The following is a 19,137-nucleotide window of genomic DNA, read 5'->3' as shown; positions in this document are numbered from 1 at the left end:
GAATAAAAAATGACCGGGATAGGAGTCTCATCTTGCAAGAGTGACCTGGTCACCAACGTGACGAAATCAAAAACAGGGCAGAGCGCAGGAATGGAGGGGCAAGTCGAGGTCTCATTTCCATCACGATGCAGCTCCAATGGAGATCGTGGCGAGTTTTGATTTTTTTTTTCTTAAACCGTGCACAAGAGCACAGCACGCGCAGTCGTTCATGACGCCACCACATCAGCGAGCCCTCCTCAAGCGACTCGTCCTGCGGCACTCCGCCGCCGCCGCCACGTGACGCGGTTACTCCGCTGGCTCCACGAGCACCAGTCGGGCGTCCCTCCCCCCCCTCTGGGGACTCACAATGGCCAGCTGCTCCTCGAGCTCGCCCACACGCTCCAGCGCGGCCGTCTTGGTGTCGGCGTCCTCCAGCAGGGAGCCCACGTCAAACACGTTGTCCAGGTACGCCTGGATCTGCACCTGGAGCCGCTCGCTCTCCGTGTTCTTCAACCTCTGCACGCGTTGGCGGCGGTCGGACAGGAACAGCGCAATGGTGGCGATGAAAAGGTATACATCGTAAATAACGCGATTTAACCCAAAAACTTTATTATGCATAATATGCAGGGGCGGTTTCTTCATTAGGGCGATTGGGCGACGCACCACCAATGTCATTCAACCACAGTCACGCTAGCCGTCACTGTGCCGCTGGATATAGTCCAATCAGCGCCATGCTACGTTCTGTGGAGTACCGCCTCTTTTTGGGCGATTTCCCTCCAGCTGAGAATCGCCCCGAGTGGTCCCATAGACTTACATTCAAAGATGTTTTTTTTCGAACGGCAGGCGCTGCAATGCATTCTCTATGGGTTCCGGGAGGGCTCGCCCTAACGTGCTTACGTCATCATACGTGCTTACGTCATCATACGTAAGCACGTTTCATCCAACAATATAATTTGTCGCCACCTAGTGGAATCTTTAATAAAATAAACCTGAGTGGTTTGTTTTAATAGTGAGTATAGAAACAAACAAGATGTATTTTAAGAGTCACTTTATTTTTCATTAATATTAAAGAAGTGAAGTTGCCTTTACATGCTTAAGCTGTTAATTTATCCATTGCATGGGTGGACCTTATCCTTATCAATCATCCAGACATTTGCCCCCCCTGAGAGATTTTGCAGGAGCCGCCACTGATAATATGGGTCGCGAAAGCCGACATGTTAAACTATACATCAGTGGCTTATAACGACATAGATGCTGACCAGCCCATACTGCACATCTGTGAAAAAGAGCTTCATAGCTCATTGGATTTTTCCTGCAGTCTAAATGAAGGTGAGATGGGAGGGAGAGGTGAGATGGGAGTGAGAGGTGAGACGGGAGTGAGAGGTGAGACGGGAGTGAGAGGTGAGATGGGAGGGAGAGGTGAGACGGGAGGGAGAGGTGAGCGCGCGTGCCTCCAGGTAACCGTCCAGCCCCAGGTGCGTGAACTCGTACTGCAGGTGCACGCGGAAGTTCATGTCCTCCACGGAGTGCACCACGATGTTGATGAACTGCATGCACGCCACCTGCACACGTGGAGGCGGGGTGCGAGAAACAGAAGAGTGGCGGCTCTTGAGAATGGCCGGAAGAGGGGGCTGTGAACCCGGCACTGAGCACAGGAGAACACAGTTAGGCACGGGAGTTATTCAGACCCCAACCACAACCAGAACCAACGTATCCACTTACACCTTAACCACAGCCCTGCCCACATGAGACAATCACACCCAAACCACGGTCATAACTCTATCCTTCCTTAGCCTTGAGACACCGAGCTACTCAGATCCTAACCCTGTCCGTCACACCACCGCTTATCCGAAACCCACGCAGCCACCTGCTGCATCGTCTCCTCCACACCTCCTCTTCGTGTCCAATCGCTCCTCGCTCCGCCCGAAGCGAATCACTCGCACCGCGGTAAACTCACGACGAGTCCATCCCGAGTACACTCACCATGAAGTCCACCTTGGTGTCGTCGATCCTGAAGTACTCCATGAGCTTCTCAAATCGATACCTCTCCGCGCACACCTGTGGGACGCAAGGGGGTGTTGGGGTGGGTGGGGCAGGGCAGCTTACCACGGGGGGGCACGCACCATCCCCTGCCCACACTACTGCCCTCACCTCGTCACAGGCTCGAGTAGCCCCACGTGGTCCCAGGAAGCTTTGGGTAGCCCCGTTGTAACACCAAGGGACACTCCGTAGGTGCAATAGCGGAAAACAGCTTCAAAGGGTGGAACATCTAGTGGTGAACAACCGTCTGCTTTTACTCATTCCCCGGAAAACGTCTCTGAAATTCACTCCCCATCTCCATGAGCATATTTCAAGAGAATTTGGAACCCACAAAACACACACACAGGCCTTGCGTTCCCGTGCTGTGCGGCACGGAGTTCTCAACGACACTTCATTAAGGTGTGGGGGGGGTACTCGAAAGTGACTTTAAGAACAGAAAGGAACAAAACGATTAAATGACGAGATGTGGAATCACGTGGCATAGACGGAATTGACTTTGACCTCTGTGGGCGCCACGGTGGCGAGATGTCAACTACCTCGCCTGGTATGCAGGAGGTCGTTGAGTTCGATTCCAACCTTGACGCCTGCTCTATATTTGGAGTTCTCCCCGTGGTTGAGTGGATTTTTCTCAAGGTCCTCCTGATTTTTCCCTCCACATTCATGAACACGCGCTTTAGAGAATGTGGCATCCAACATTTTTTCCACATGATGCCCCACGTTTGTGTGGCCAGGTCGCTTAGCAACAAGAGCTACGTGGTAATATAAAACGCTGAGTTGAGTTTTAGAGTCCAGCGGTGGGATCATAAGCGGCAGATTGGCCCCTGCACCCGCTGCCCCCTGCACCCGCTGCCCCCAGACGAGGGCGCCGTCCGTGATAGCGCGCGTCCCCCTCTTCCCGGGAAGGTGGTGGGGGGGTGACGGGGCGAAACGCTTGTTCACCCCGACAGCACTGCCCTTGCTCAGGGCCAAGATTAATCATTGATCGCCTCCTCTGGCAGAGCGGCTGAGAGGTCGATTTCTGCCCCGCGCCAACAGACTCGCTCGCAAGCGGATTAACCTACATTTCCCAGTGTAATCGTACGGACGCACGCGTATTTGTTCGCTCGTCCATTGGTGGAATATCCAACCAGAGGCTTAAATTAAAGTGAAATTAAAGCAGTGTTGGTGCGCGTTTCAGCTGATGCGCGCGCCTTGGCGTGATGGCGAATTACAATTCTCACACCGATCGTGGGCATGGGAACGAGCAGCGAGCGAGGCAGGGTCCTGTCACCTCTTTGAAGTTGTCAAAGGCAGCGAGGATCTTATCGTGGCCCCCCATTACCAGACAGACGGCGGCGAGCAGCTCCAGCACCAGAGCCTTGGTCCTGTCGGGGAGGACAACAAAGACGGCTCGTGGGACAGAGACACACAGAGACACACAGAGACACACAGAGACGGCTCGTTGGACAGAGACACATAGAGACACACAGAGACACACAGAGACACACAGAGACGGCTCATGGGACAGTGACACAAAGAGACACACAGAGACACACAGAGAAACACAGAGACGGCTCGTTGAACAGAGACACACAGAGACACACAGAGACACACACAGAGACACACAGAGACGGCTCGTGGGACAGAGACACACAGAGACACACAGAGACGGCTCGTTGGACAGAGACACACAGAGACACGCAGAGACACGCAGAGACACACAGATACAGCTCGTGTAACAGTGACACACAAGGACACGCAGAGACACACAGAGACGGCTTGTGGGACAGAGACACACAGAGACACACAGAGACACACAGAGACGGCTCGTTGGACAGAGACACACAGAGACACACAGAGACACGCAGAGACACGCAGAGACACACAGAGACGGCTCGTGTAACAGTGACACACAAGGACACACAGAGACAAGCAGAGACACACAGAGACGGCTTGTGGGACAGAGACACACAGAGACACACAGAGACGGCTCGTGGGACAGAGACACACAGAGACACACAGAGACGGCTCGTGTAACAGAGACACACAGGGACACACAGAGACACACAGAGACGGCTCGTTGGACAGAGACACACAGAGACACACACAGAGACACACAGAGACGGCTCGTTGGACAGAGACACACAGAGACACACAAAGACACACAGAGACACACAGAGACACACAGAGACGGCTCGTTGGACAGAGACACACAGAGACACACAGAGATACGCAGAGACACACAGAGACACGCAGAGACACACAGAAACACACAGAAACACACAGAGACGGCTCGTTGGACAGAAACACACAGAGACACACAAAGACACACAGAGAGACAGAGAGACACACAGAGACGGCTCGTTGGACAGAGACGCACAAAGAGACACAGCGACACACAGAGACACGCAGAGACGCACAGAGACGGCTCGTTGGACAGAGACACACAGAGACACACAAAGACACACAGAGACACACAGAGACAAACAGAGACACACAGAGACGGCTCGTGTAACAGAGACACACAGAGACGGCTTGTGGGACAGAGACACACAGAGACACACAAAGACACACAGAGACACACAGAGACGCACAGAGACGCACAGAGACAAACAGAGACACACAGAGACACACAGAGGCATGCAGAGACACACAGAGACACACAAAGACACACAGAGACACACAGAGACACACAGAGACACACAAAGACACACAGAGACGGCTCGTTGGACAGAGACACACAGAGACACACAGAGATACGCAGAGACACACAGAGACACGCAGAGACACACAGAAACACACAGAAACACACAGAGACGGCTCGTTGGACAGAGACACACAGAGACACACAAAGACACACAGAGACACACAGAGACAAACAGAGACACACAGAGACGGCTCGTGTAACAGAGACACACAGAGACGGCTTGTGGGACAGAGACACACAGAGACACACAAAGACACACAGAGACACACAGAGACGCACAGAGACAAACAGAGACACACAGAGACACACAGAGACAGGCAGAGACACACAGAGGCATGCAGAGACACACAGAGGCACACAGAGACGGCTCGTGGGACAGATACACACAGAGACGCACAGAGAGACGCAGAGACACGCAGAGACACACAGAGACACAGAGATGGCTCGTGGAACAGAGACACACAGAGACACGCAGAGACACAGAGACGCACAGAGACAGGCAGAGACACACAGAGGCATGCAGAGACACACAGAGACACACAGAGACGGCTCGTGGGACAGAGGCACACAGAGACGCACAGAGACACGCAGAGACACGCAGAGACACAGAGACGGCTCGTTGGACAGAGACACACAGAGACACACAAAGACACACAGAGACACACAGAGACGCACAGAGACGGCTCGTTGGACAGAGATACAGAGACCCACAGAGACACACAGAGACGGCTCGTGGGACAGAGACACACAGAGACACACAGAGACGCACAGAGATACACAGAGACACGCAGAGACACACAGACACACGCAGAGACGGCTCGTTGGACAGATACACACAGAGACACACAGAGACACACAAAGACACACAGAGACACACAAAGACACACAGAGACACACAAAGACACACAGAGACGCACAGAGACACGCAGAGACGGCTCGTGGAACAGAGACACACAGAGACACTCAAATACACGCAGAGACACGCAGAGACGGCTCGTTGGACAGAGACGCACAGAGATACACAGAGACACACAGACACACGCAGAGACGGCTCGTTGGACAGATACACACAGAGACACACAGAGACACACAAAGACACACAGAGACACACAGAGACGCACAGAGATACACAGAGACAGGCAGAGACAAACAGAGACACGCAGAGACGGCTCGTTGGACAGATACACACAGAGCCACACAAAGACTCACATAGACGGCTCGTGTAACAGAGACACACAAAGACACACAGAGACACACAGAGACGCACAGAGACACACAGAGACACGTAGAGACACACACAGACACACAGAGACACGCAGAGACGGCTCGTTGGACAGAGACACACAGAGACACACAGAGACACACAGAGACGCACAGAGACGCACAGAGATACACAGAGACACACAGAGACACGCAGAGACACGCAGAGACGGCTCGTTGGACAGATACACACAGAGACACACAAAGACACACAGAGACACACAGAGACGCACAGAGACACACAGAGACACGCAGAGACACACAAAGACACACAGAGACACACAGAGACACGCAGAGACGGCTCGTTGGACAGAGACACACAGAGACACACAGAGACGCACAGAGACACACAGAAACGGCTCGTGGAACAGAGACACACATAGACACGCAGAGACACGCAGAGACACGCAGAGACGCCTTGTGGAACAGAGACGGCTCGTGGAACAGACACACAGAGACACACAGAGACACACAGAGACACACAGAGACACACAGAGACACACAGAGACGGCTCGTGGAACAGAGACACACAGAGACACACAGAGACGGCTCGTTGGACAGAGACACGCAGAGACACACAGAGACACACAGAGACGGATTGTGGGACAGAGACACGCAGAGACACACAGAGACAGGTCATGGGACAGAGACACACAGAGACACACAGAGACAGCTCGTGGGACAGAGACACACAGAGACACGCAGAGACACACAGATGCGGCTCGTGGGACAGAGACACACAGAGACACACAGAGACACGCAGAGACACACAGAGACACACAGAGACACACATAGACACAGAGACGGCTCGTTGGACAGAGATACAGAGACCCACAGAGACACACAGAGACGGCTCGTGGGACAGAGACACACAGAGACGCACAGAGACACACAGAGACGCACAGAGATACACAGAGACACGCAGAGACACACAGAGACACGCAGAGACGGCTCGTTGGACAGATACACACAGAGACACACAAAGACTCACATAGACGGCTCGTGTAACAGAGACACACAGAGACGCACAGAGACACACAGAGACGCACAGAGACACACAGAGACACGTAGAGACACACACAGACACACAGAGACACGTAGAGACACACACAGACACACAGAGACACGTAGAGACACACACAGACACACAGAGACACGCAGAGACGGCTCGTTGGACAGAGACACACAGAGACACACAGAGACACACAGAGACACACAGAGACACGCAGAGACGGCTCGTTGGACAGATACACACAGAGACACACAAAGACACACATAGACGGCTCGTGTAACAGAGACACACAAAGACACACAGAGACACACAGAGACACGCAGAGACACACAAAGACACACAGAGACACGCAGAGACACGCAGAGACACGCAGAGACGGCTCGTTGGACAGAGACACACAGAGACACACAGAGACACGCAGAGACACGCAGAGACGCCTTGTGGAGCAGAGACGCCTTGTGGAACAGAGACGGCTCATGGAACAGACACACAGAGACACACAGAGACACACAGAGACACACAGAGACGGCTTGTGGGACAGAGACACGCAGAGACACGCAGAGACACACAGAGACACACAGAGACGGCTTGTGGGACAGAGACACGCAGAGACACACAGAGACGGGTTATGGGACAGAGACACACAGAGACACACAGAGACGGCTTGTGGGACAGAGACACGCAGAGACACGCAGAAACACACAGAGACACACAGAGGCAGCTCGTGGGACAGAGACACACAGAGACACACAGAGACACGCAGAGACACACAAAGACACAGAGACACACAGAGACACACAGAGACACAGAGAGGCGGCTCGTGGGACAGAGACACACAGAGACACACAGAGACGGCTTGTGGGACAGAGACACACAGAGACACAAAGACATTGAGAGAGAGTAAGGCAGCGACGACGCTTCCTCATTGCGGCACAGACACGTTACACAACAAAGACAAAGATCCCCCATATAGCCTGAACAGACTGTTGGGGCAAGCGCTGTTAGTGAGCACCTATAAAGGCCGGCACTGCATACGAAGGGGTGGGTGGCCAACACCACGCCCGGCCGTCTTTGGCTCCACTGTTCTCATGTTTACACATCACACCCTATAATTAGTTGAGGCTGAGTCGACCTAGGGGAGGCCCAGGATCGGTTCAGGTAATCGTCACTGATGCTGATGGCCGCGAGCGGCAATCAAACGTGGGTCACCGGGTTCATAGCGCAGTGCACTTAATCACTACGCGACCGCTCCCCAAACACCACAAACACAAACGCGTACACTAATACACCTTGCATCCGCACTCACGTCCACAAAGATGTCAGTACACTTTATACATAAAGACAAAGATCCTCCGTATAGCCTGAACATACTGTTGGGCAAGTGCTTTTAGCGAGAACCTATGAAGGCCGACACTATACACCAGCACCACGCTCGGCCACCTTTGTATCCCCAGTGGCGATGTGGGTTACACACCGCACCAGGTACTCATTTGAGGCTGAGTCGACGTAGGGGAGGCCCAGGACCGGTTCAGATAATCGTCACCGGCGTGGTGGCTGTGAGTGGAAATTAAACCCGGGTCTGCCGGGTTCGTGGCGCAGCGCCTCTCACCGCTGTGAACAAACACGTGTTCACACACAGACACCTCGACCATCCTTTCACTGGAGGGACCATGGGTGGTTGTCAGACGCTGTTAGCGAGCACCTGTTCAGGCAGTCACAGCGCCACGCCCAGCCCCCTTTGTCTCGGCATGAAATGGAATCTAGGTCGCCGGGATTGTAGCGCAGTGCGCCAACCACGACACAATTGCTCCCAAACTCTCTCTCTCTCCACACACACACAACATATATGTCCACACAAAGATCCCCCATATGGCCTTAACAGACTTTTGGAGCAAGTGCTGTTAAGGCGCAAGGGGGTGGGTTTCCAACACCACGCCCGGCCGCCTTTGTCTCCCCAGTGCTGATGTTTACACTCCGTGCTAGGGACTCGTTTAAGCCTCAGTCGTCCTAGGGGAGGCCCAGGACATGTTCATATATTCGCCACGAACGTTAGCCGTGCATGGGAATCGAACGCGGGTCGCCGGGTTCGTAGCGCAGCGTGTTGCCCACTACGTTCCCGAAGCCAAAGAACCCCCGGATATACTCAACAGACTGTTTGGGGCAAGTGCTCCCCCGTGCGCATGTACGTCGAACTTCTTTCGCACCGTACGCAGCCAACCGCGCTAATCGGAGGTGCGGGGAAAGGCCAACAACGACACGCGCACGGGGACAGTGATGAGCTCGGCATCTGTCAGCGCGGATCCCCGCGGCCGGATGAACCGGGCTCCCGGCTCCCGGCGCCGTGACGAACTCGGCTCGGCGACTCATCAAAGCGCATCGACGCAAGACGCGGAGGGCGCTCGCCCCTCTCCCTCCCCGCGGCACTGGTGGCGCTCAGCTGCTCCGGGCGGCGACTTGAAGGCGCTGGGGCTTGCCGCTGTTGTCTTGAGCGAGCGACCCCCTCCCCCCCGTGACGACCCCCCCCTCCCCCCCCGTGACGACCCCCCCCCCTCCCCCCCCCGTGGACCCCCCTTCCCCCCGTGACGGTGTTAGCGCAACAGCGAGGTGATGGAGCAGCACGCGGGGATATACTTCCTGACCTTATCGCTACTTAAGGTACAGAGAGAGACATGCGCTTTTAAATCTATTTTTTTTGTTACCAGGATGACCACTTTTGGAGCTTTATTTTGACTCTCGCCCGCGGCTGCCATCAGTGGCGAGTGATATCAGAACAGACCCTGACCCCAACCCGCTCCGCTTCACCAACCTGCGGTGATCAGCGTGGTGAAGTATGGTCAAACAATCCCAGTGAACATGGGGGAGGAGGCCTTCGTACAGCGGGGGGTTGACCACGAGCAGCCGAGCCGAGAGCGTGCGGCTGCATCGACGCGCGGACGTCTCCACCTCGTGCCGGAGTCGAGTGCCCCCCACCCCCCACCCTCCATCCCCCCAGAAACTCACTCTCACCCCTCCCACAGAATTTGTTTAATAAACAGCGGCCAAGTTAACCGCGGATAAAGAGTGCGTGGTGGCGCACGACTGTTAGGCAGCACTTTTGGAACCAAGGGTTGCTGGATCGCGTCGGGATTTGTCAAAGTCTCTAGACCTCCCCCCCCATCCCGGGCCTTCGCTGGTGGCCAGCGGGAGATGCTGTCCAGCGAGTGGCTTGCTGAATCTGTCTGTGCGCCATCACCTCCTACGAGAGATGGGGATTCTCTTGGTTTTACTTCGACACATTGCAAAAAAATATTATTGACGGAATAGAACAAAACACCCCAATGTAGCAGGACCCTCCTGAAAGACTCAAGCGAGGTTCTCCTATATCAATGGGGTCATCATCATCATCACGAATACTATTTCCCGTCCTGCAGAAATACTAAATCACTGTGCTCCTTACGACGGACTCCTCATTGGCTGCCCATCTCCTCGCCACTTTGTCACTGCTCACGTGGGGTCGGTCCCGTTGCTCGTGTGGGGTGCGTGGGGGAGGGGGTGCGTGGGGGGGTACGTGGGGGGGTGCGTGGGGGGTGCGTGGGAGGTGCGTGGGGGAGGGGGGTGCGTGGGGGAGGTGCGTGGGGGGGGGTGCGTGGGGGGGGGTGCGTGGGGGGGGGGGGTGCGTGGGGGGGGTGCGTGGGGGGGGTGCGTGGGGGGGTGCGTGGGGGGGTGCGTGGGGGGTGCGTGGGGGAGGGGGGTGCGTGGGGGAGGTGCGTGGGGGAAGGTGCGTAAGGGGGGTGCGTGGGGGGGGAGCGTGGGGGGGTGCGTGGGGGGTGCGTGGGGGAGGGGGGTGCTTGGGGGAGTGGGGTGCGTGGGGGAGGGGGGTGCGTGGGGGGGGGTGCGTGGGGGGGGGTGCGTAAGGGGGGTGCGTGGGGGGGTGCGTGGGGGGGGGGCGTGGGGGGTGCGTGGGGGGTGCGTGGGGGAGGGGGGTGCTTGGGGGAGTGGGGTGCGTGGGGGGGGGAGCGTGGGGGGGGTGCGTGGTGGGGGTGCGTGGGGGAGTGGTTGCATGGGGGAGGGGGGGTGCGTGGGGGGGGTGCGTGGGGGGGTGCGTGGGGGGGTGCGTGGGGGGGTTGCGTGGGGGGAGGGGGGGTGCGTGGGGGAGGGGGGTGCGTGGGGGGAGGGGGTGCGTGGGGGAGGGGGGGCGTGGGGGGGGGACGCTGAATTATGCAGGCGGGAACGCTGCCCCTCTCTCCCCCAGACGCGCGCATCCATTAAAGATCAACGCGCGCCACTCGATCCCCTCCCTTCACTGCATTAATGACTCCGCTCTACGCGCCAAGGCATGCCACCGTGATCTTTTAACATCCTCTTCAGATCGTTCAAGACCAACACCACTTGCGTTTGCTGGAAAATGTCATCCGCACCAGCCTCCGGGTAATCCCCCCACGCAGTGGGAGGTCGCTCCTTCTCTGCTGCTGCCCTTGAGTTATGGAACTCCCTTCGACTCTCTGCCTCTCTGTTCAAGTCCAGGCTCGTATGTATGTGTAATGTAGTAACTCGGCTGGAGACGACTTCACGGGTAACACACTCTTTATTTTACCAAACTCGTTCACAGGTGACTAACACCTACTTTGTATCTCGGGTGACAAACACCCACTTAGTATCTCGGGTGACAAACACCCACTTAGCTACTCGGCGACTAACGCCCACTGAGCTACTCGGGTGACCAACACCCACTTAGTATCGCGGGTGACAAACACCCACTTAGTATCTCGGGTGACAAACACCCACTTAGCTACCCTGGCGACTAACGCCCACTGAGCTACTCGGGTGACCAACACCCACTTAGCTACTCGGCGACTAACGCCCACTGAGCTACTCGGGTGACCAACACCCACTTAGCTACTCGGCGACTAACGCCCCTGAGCTACTCGGGACACTCGCTGCCCGGGGTATCCGTCTTGACTGTGGGTCCCCAGCCCGACCCACGTGGGCGTCGGACCCCGGGTCCCACAGTCTCGCCTCCGAGCCACACAGGGCCCCGGTCCCTACAAGGACGGCGGGACTAGGGGTCTCGGGGGCACTAGGTCTTCAGCTCCGTCTTCGGGTCTTCAACTGGGTAACTCTCCCCGAGTGCTCTCGCGCGTCCCCCTTTATACCCCACCTGCGGACGTCGCTGCGAGCACCCATCCTATTCGACCAATCACTGGGCGCTGGCTACGATCCTGTTTTCCCACATCTCAGCGTGCCTCAGCACCCACGCCGCGCCGCCCCGTCATCTGTCACTCCCGGCGCGCGCGTCCACACCACGCCCACAACGCGTGCCCAACCCCGCACCTCGCGCCGCCCCGTGATCCATCACTGTCACAGTCGGCGCACGTCAACACCACCACTACATATGGATGTATGTTGAACTTCTTTCGCACCGTCAGAAAACAACCGTGCTAATCAGAGGTTCCGTGGGAACGACAACAAACTAAACACACAAAGCAGTTCTAGACAAATGAGTTTTCAATCTAGATGATTTTAAAGTGAATAGCTCCAGTAGCTTCCTAATATCGGAAGGAAGAGCGTTCCAGACGGCGCAGAAGCGCAACTTAACGTGCGCGATCCAGTTGACCGTCTTTGTTCGACGGTGAGCCAAAAGTCGCTGCTGCTGCTACAAAAATGATGACCAGAGTTTGCGTGATGGTGGTTTATGCTCCTTGACTAGATCAGCAGCGAGCTATTGAGGTTCATTGGTGGCAAGCACTTTGTGTGTGGAAAGTGCGACCTTATACGCAACACCTTCCCCTTCACTGTGCCTCTCTCTCTATAGAGTGTGATGATTCACTCTGCCCCGCGTATTCCTACTCTGGTCTCTCAACTACCCCCCCCTCCCCCGCTTTGGAAACGACTTAGAACAACACGACTCTCTTACCCAGCTCCTAAGAAGCGCACCTCTCACACACGTGGCGAGTGCAGCCACTGCTGCTGTTCTCGTTCGCATCGTCTGCCTGACGAGCACTGTGTGCCACTGCCTACCATGCTCGCCCTGTCTGCACTGCACTGCTTCGTTGTCTTCTCCATAATAGACGCTCTCTTGGGGTTAGACCGCGTGAATATGAATGCGTCGTTAAACCCGCCACCACCACCACCCGACACAGCCAATGAGTAAGGTTTGTCACGTAAACAAGACGTGCCAATTCGTTACTAGTTCAGCCCACCGGTGTGTTGGAGAGTAAACCCATAACATTTACAATTCGAGTACCGACACAATTATATTTACGCAATCTAACCCACGAAAAACATATTTTGATGTATTCCATGACTCGCTGGATCGTTGCAAGCCCAGCCGAACATCATCATCACCACACGACCACCACCACGACCACCACCACGACCACCACACGACCACCACGACAAGCCCCGCACCGCCGCTCTCGGGCCTGCGTGGCCCAGCGAGCGAGCGAGCGAGCGCGCAGTGCCGGGCACCTGCAGCGGGGCCCCCCGCGGGCTACGGAGGGACCCAGGCGCCGGGCTACGGAGGGACGGGGATGGATTGGAGGGGGGGGGGGTTATTTCGCCCCCCCCCCCCCCCGCCCAATTGAATTCTTTGCACCGGGGCCCGTGGCGACCACGCTACCCCACCGACCACGTTGTGCGGGAGGGGAGGGCAGGGGGTCTCCTACCGGGGATTCCTGTTGTTGAGACTCAGCGCCACCTCGTTCACGCAGCTCGCGTGCTCCATCACCATGTTGAATCCGTACTGCGGGCAACACACAGACTCGTCTCTCTCTCTCTGTCGTGGCCACAGAGGGACGGGGGAGGCGGAAGGGGCCGGTGAGGCAGCTCGCCCCGGGCCTCAGAAGGGATCTCATTTGGCATTTTGCTCCGGGCCTCCCACAACATTTTGGCTGTCCCGGCGTAGTCTATCTGCCCCCCTCTCTCTGCGTCCGGCCCAGGGCCGCTGCGTTCGTTACGCACCGCACAGCTCGTCTCTAAAACGGCACTGGCAGTCGGGTCAAAGGCCAAAGCGCGCGGCCGCATTGCGCGGGCGGGAGCCGCTGCAGAGCGCGTGGGAAGCCTCGTGGGGAAACGGCCCCAGACAGACATCGCCAGCGGCCTGGGGGTGACTCGCAGCGCGAACTCTGTCCGAGTTGGTTGCCCACCGCTGAGGGAGGCGCTCGGCCAGAAGTACAAAAATGCGGAGGAATCGGTGGGCCCATTCGAATGTTCGAGCCGCGGTATTTTGTGTACAACGACGACAAAAACATTCCCACGACATGCATTGCACGGAACGCGCATTTAGCGCCCGGTTTCTAGACAAACCCCGACCGGTTTGACGGCAAAATTGGAGCTCGCACGGTGATTAAGGACGCGGACATGAAGTCACTAATCTGTTAAATGCACCGTGGCCTCTGAAAGGAGTGCACGGCTGTGCGAAAGACTACAAATAGTCAGGGGCAGGGCGAGAACAAAACCAACGCTCTCGGTTACAAATCAGTGGAGACAAAGACCCCCCTATAGCCTCGACAGACGAGTGGGGCAAGTGCGCTCGTATTTGCAATCGCAACGGGGTGAGTCGCCAGCACCACGCGCGGCCGCCTTTGTCTCCCTAGTGGCGGTTTACACAGCGCTCCAGGTACTCATTTGAGGCTGAGTCGACCTAAGAAAGGTCCAGGACCGGTTCATATATTTAAAACCACCACTCACTCACCTGGAACGGCGTCCCCCCAGAGACGCACCAGGCCACATGCGAGGATTAGTAAATGCAGAAGTGCTCACCTGGTATTTCACCTTGCCACTCACCTGGTAGTTCACTCTGCCACTCACCTGGTAGTTCACCCTGTCTATAACCTGGTAGTTCACCCTGGCACTCACTTGGTAGTTCATAATGGCCCGCAGGCACATGATGCACACGTGGACGTCGTCTTGGCTCACGGGGGTCAGCGCCCTTGCGCGCGATGTTCGCCGCCTGCTCATGGAGCTGTGCCTGCAACAAGTGGATTGGGGGATCGGCCCACGGGACGACGGATTCCTCACTTGGCGTTAATGCCCTCGGCTCGCCCTCGGCTCGCCCTCGGCTCGCCCTCGGCTCGCCCTCGGCTCGCCCTCGGCTCGCCCTCGGCTCGCCCTCGGCTCGCCCTCGGCTCGCCGGAGTCACTAAGAGGGCTTAGTGTGGCGGCGCACGCTGCCCGTGCCGCCAGCGGCGTTGCGGCCTGGCTCGATCGTCGTGCGCGCTAATTGCGACGCGGTCGCTCGTCGTGTGTGTGCGTGCGTCTCGTTGCGAGATCGCACGGGGGCAGCGGCTGCGTAGCGATTAACGCACCGCGCTACGAACCCGCCGGCACAACAACAACAGGGACGATTATCTGCACCGGTCTTGGGCTTCCCCGAGGTCGACTCGGCCTCAAATGAGAACCTGGTGCAATGTGTAGTAACCATCGCCTACTACAGAGACGAAGGTGGCTAAGCTTGGGTGTTGGCCACACCACCCCCTTTGTAAGCCGTGTCGGTGTTCACAGGTGCACAGAGCACGTGTCTCAACAGGCTGTTAGAGGCGACGCGGGGGAGCTGTGTCTGTGCGCGCGCGTGCCTGAGCGTGAGCTGCCTGGCCGCGTTCGCCGCTCCGCTCTCTGCTTCCGCGCAGGCGCCGCCTCCAGCCCTCGGCCTCTCCAGGGAGCTGGCGCTATCCCACGTGTCCGGACCCTCCGTGTCATAGCTGCAGACATCGTCATCATTGTCAGTATCATCATCATCATCATCCTTGTCACGAGCATCAGCAACGGAGGAGTGAACACTCCCCTGGGGGATACATCCACCGCAGAGATGGAGCGACGAATCCATGTCGTGTGCAGGAGCCAAGAGGGATCGTTACCCCGTGAGACCCCGATTGGTGGTGACGGGTTTGGGGGATATCCTCATCCAGCAGTAGACCGATGACGACGGAGGTGACGTTGATGATGATGAGAGGAGGGGTGCGAGTGGTGAATTATCACGTGATTGCTCGTGGCAACGTCGACGTTGGGCACAAGTTGAGGGGGGGGGGGGCTCGGGGGTCGCGGGGTCGTTGGGGGGGGCGACTCACGTGCCCGAGCACTGCGCGTAGTGGAGGTAGTCCACGAGCACATCGAGTCCCCGGTTCTCTTCGTTCAGGAACTCGTGCAGCCACCTGGGGGGTGCGGGGGGGCGCGGGGGGGAGGGGGGAGTGCACCCAGTGTTGATGCGAGGACTTCACAATCATTTGGGGTACACTCCATAGATGGGAGCACGTTGTGGAGACTGCGTGAGCGTAAGTTGCGGATCGCGAGGAGTCGATTGTTAAACTGCTTCAGCAACTGGCAGAAGGCGGGGAAGGGGTCAGCGAGCGAACGCCGCATGCGTGAATGTGTGTTGCACTTCGTTTGCACCGTACGTAGCCGACCGTGCGAATCGGAGGTGCGGGGGCGAGGACAGCAAACCGAACGCAAAAAGCAGTTCTCAAGAAATGATTTTCCTATTAAGATTTAAAAGTGCATCGCTCCTGTTGGCTTCTTAATATCGGAAGGAAGAGCAGCGATATCAACCAGACTCGCAACAGCATGAGCACACAGCTGCAGTATAAGCAAAGTAGCAGTAACAGAGGCATCATTAAAAGTAGCAACACGAACAGAAGAAACTGCAGCGACAGCACTAGGAGTCACAGCGGCAGCATGAGTTCCCGAGACCACAAACGCAATAGCAGCAACGGCAGGAGAAGCAGACGCAGCCACCACAGCTGCATCAATAGCGGCCACAGCAGTAGCAGGCGGCACAACACCGGAGTCACACCCGATGTGGTTGGTCCGCAGGGAGATCTCGATCTCGCGCAAGACCAGCGTGGACTCCTGCACACGCCTCTTGAACTGCCGGTCAGAGAGAGAGAGAGAGAATCACTCATCACGATCATCATCATCATCCTCCCCTGTTAAGGGCTAAATACGAGAGGGATCATCGGGCATCCCAGGCACCCCATAGAGTCTTAAACAGTGACTCCCCAGTAACCCCGGCATGAGATCCTACCAGGAAACGTGGTGTGGTTGGGAGGGATAATCATTGGCAATGACAATGTCATCGGCAGCCTGTGTGGATGAGGCCGGGATGGTCGTAGGGGTTGGTTGACCATACTTGACCACGCTGGTCAGTTAGGGCAGGGGGGGGGGGTCACAGCAGGGCCGGTTCATTTACCACGCTCGCCACTGATGATCGTCGTGCATTGGATTCAAAATCAGGTGGCGGTGGTTCGTAGAACAGTGCGAGAACCATCGCATCACCACCGTGCTACGAAGCACTTACCTTGTTTTAAATAAATGCTTCCGTCTCTCCGTTTGTCCACCCTGGGGGAGGGGGACAGCCCCCCCCCCCCCCCGGGGAGTGACCCCCACCCCCCCGTGGTGATTTACGCCCAGATCGAACCCAATCTGTGAGAGCGGCACTCTGTGTGGAGCCGCCGACTCGAACTCCCACGCCCAGGGCTCAGGTAACGAATCTCCCTCCACTTAGGGGATGAAAAGCTCCGGACGTTTTCCGTCAAATCGAGGTTGGGAGGAGTGGGGGGGGGCAGGGTAATTCGGCCACTTTCATCGGCTGCGCGTTCATCTACGAGCGGGGGGGGGGCTTCGTTCCATCCGGAGTTCGATAGGGGTAGGCGAGAACCGACAAAACATGTCCACACCCGCTACACGGTATCGGATGTCCCTTCTCGCCATGCCAGTGGCAACTTAATCCCACGCTGCCGCCTCGAGTCCACCAGCTGCCCGGCAAAGATTCAGAGAGAAACGACGCTCTGCCTTGTCGCAGAGATGAAGTCACGTGCATCGCGTTCAAGGAAGGCGGCAAATGAAAGACAAATATCACGTTTAATTGGGATCCGTGCGAGCTGTCACATTCGAACAACCCCGCGTGTCACGTGGCTTCCGACCGCCAGTGAGGTTTAAGACAACGTGGCATCAATTAAACCCGGGGCCGTTTGCATTCTCTGAGCGGATCCCCAAAGCAGCAAGAGCTCCCACCCCCCTCATCGGTGGGGGTGGGGGGGACTGTGCCGCTGTGTCCCCGCTGTGCTAAAGGGGGACCCGCCCGTGTGTCCGCCACCCCCTCCCACCTCACGACCACACAAAGTCTCCCTCGTGACCATGGCTCTGTGGAAGGAGGCCGTGCCCCTGTACGTTCCTGAAGGGCCCCCCACGACCACCCCCCCCCCCCTATTGTCCTCACCTTGCGCGCGAGGCCCGCGTTGAGGTGCACTTTGAGCTGTGCGAGGCACGCGTGGGGGGCGGACTTCACCTGGAATCGCTCCTACGCACACAGGGACGGAGCGCAGAGGGGGGGGGAGAGGAGAGGGAGGGGAGCGGAGAGGGAGGGGAGGGGAGAGGGAGGGCATGGGGAGAGGGAGGGGAGGGGAGAGGGAGAGGGAGGGGAGGGGAGAGGGAGGAGAGAGGGAGAGGGAGGGCATGGGGAGAGGGAGGGGAGGGGAGGGGAGAGGGAGGGGAGAGGGAGGGGAGAGGGAGGGGAGCGGAGAGGGAGGGGAGAGGGAGAGGAGAGGGAGGGGAGCGGAGAGGGAGGGGAGAGGGAGGGGAGAGGGAGAGGGAGGAGAGCGGAGAGGGAGGGGAGAGAGAGGGGGGGGGAGAGGGAGGAGAGCGGAGAGGGAGGGGAGATGGAGGGGAGGGCACAAGGGGCAAGCGTCGATACTCATTACATTTACATTCAGACATTCGTGGTGACATGACACCTTAATTTTCGGCCCTTTGTCATTCCACTGCTGGATGAAGACCGTATCCGTCGTGGGGGTTACCCATGTTTCACCACAATGGTCAGTGCGGGTTGATGAAGAGGTGGGGGAAGCGGCGGGGGGAGGGGGGGGGGGCATGGAACGTTCAGATCCTCGTCGCAGGCGTTAGCCGTAGCCGATAATTCAACTCAAGTTTGCTGTGTTCAGAATGCATTGTGCAAATCACCGCACCACCACTCCACCCCTGGCCTAGACTAATTCCACTGAACATCGCATTGCGTGCATCCAAGTACTATCCAGGCTCAACGGCACGGACCAGCGTGGTGATGAAGTACGATCCAACAACTCTTACGACCCGCACGGTGGGGAGACCCTCATCCAGCAGTGGATGAGCACCGGGCTGCACGCGCACATTGTACTCGATAATCGCGGAGGGGGGGCGGTGGTGGTGGTGGA

General features: G+C 57.4%; 1 protein-coding gene across 1 annotated transcript in view; it reads right to left on the bottom strand.

Annotated features, from left to right (window-relative positions):
* The window catches only part of LOC144720823 (formin-like protein 3), a 51,732-nt gene that overhangs the window by 21,742 nt on the left and 10,853 nt on the right, over positions 1-19,137 (bottom strand). Inside the window, exons 3-12 of the mRNA XM_078597892.1 lie at positions 18,168-18,248; positions 16,743-16,816; positions 16,021-16,104; positions 15,529-15,654; positions 14,814-14,925; positions 13,622-13,698; positions 3,290-3,383; positions 1,963-2,037; positions 1,431-1,541; positions 346-495 (exon numbers count right to left, since the gene is read on the bottom strand). Of these exons, the coding sequence (XP_078454018.1) occupies positions 346-495; positions 1,431-1,541; positions 1,963-2,037; positions 3,290-3,383; positions 13,622-13,698; positions 14,814-14,925; positions 15,529-15,654; positions 16,021-16,104; positions 16,743-16,816; positions 18,168-18,248 (984 nt within the window). The remainder of the gene's footprint in view (positions 1-345; positions 496-1,430; positions 1,542-1,962; positions 2,038-3,289; positions 3,384-13,621; positions 13,699-14,813; positions 14,926-15,528; positions 15,655-16,020; positions 16,105-16,742; positions 16,817-18,167; positions 18,249-19,137) is intronic.

The sequence above is a fragment of the Lampetra planeri genome, chromosome 10 (genome assembly GCF_965212315.1).
Source record: "Lampetra planeri chromosome 10, kcLamPlan1.2.h2, whole genome shotgun sequence".
In the NCBI taxonomy this organism is placed as follows: domain Eukaryota; kingdom Metazoa; phylum Chordata; class Hyperoartia; order Petromyzontiformes; family Petromyzontidae; genus Lampetra; species Lampetra planeri.
This window is presented reverse-complemented; position numbering and strand designations above follow the sequence as displayed.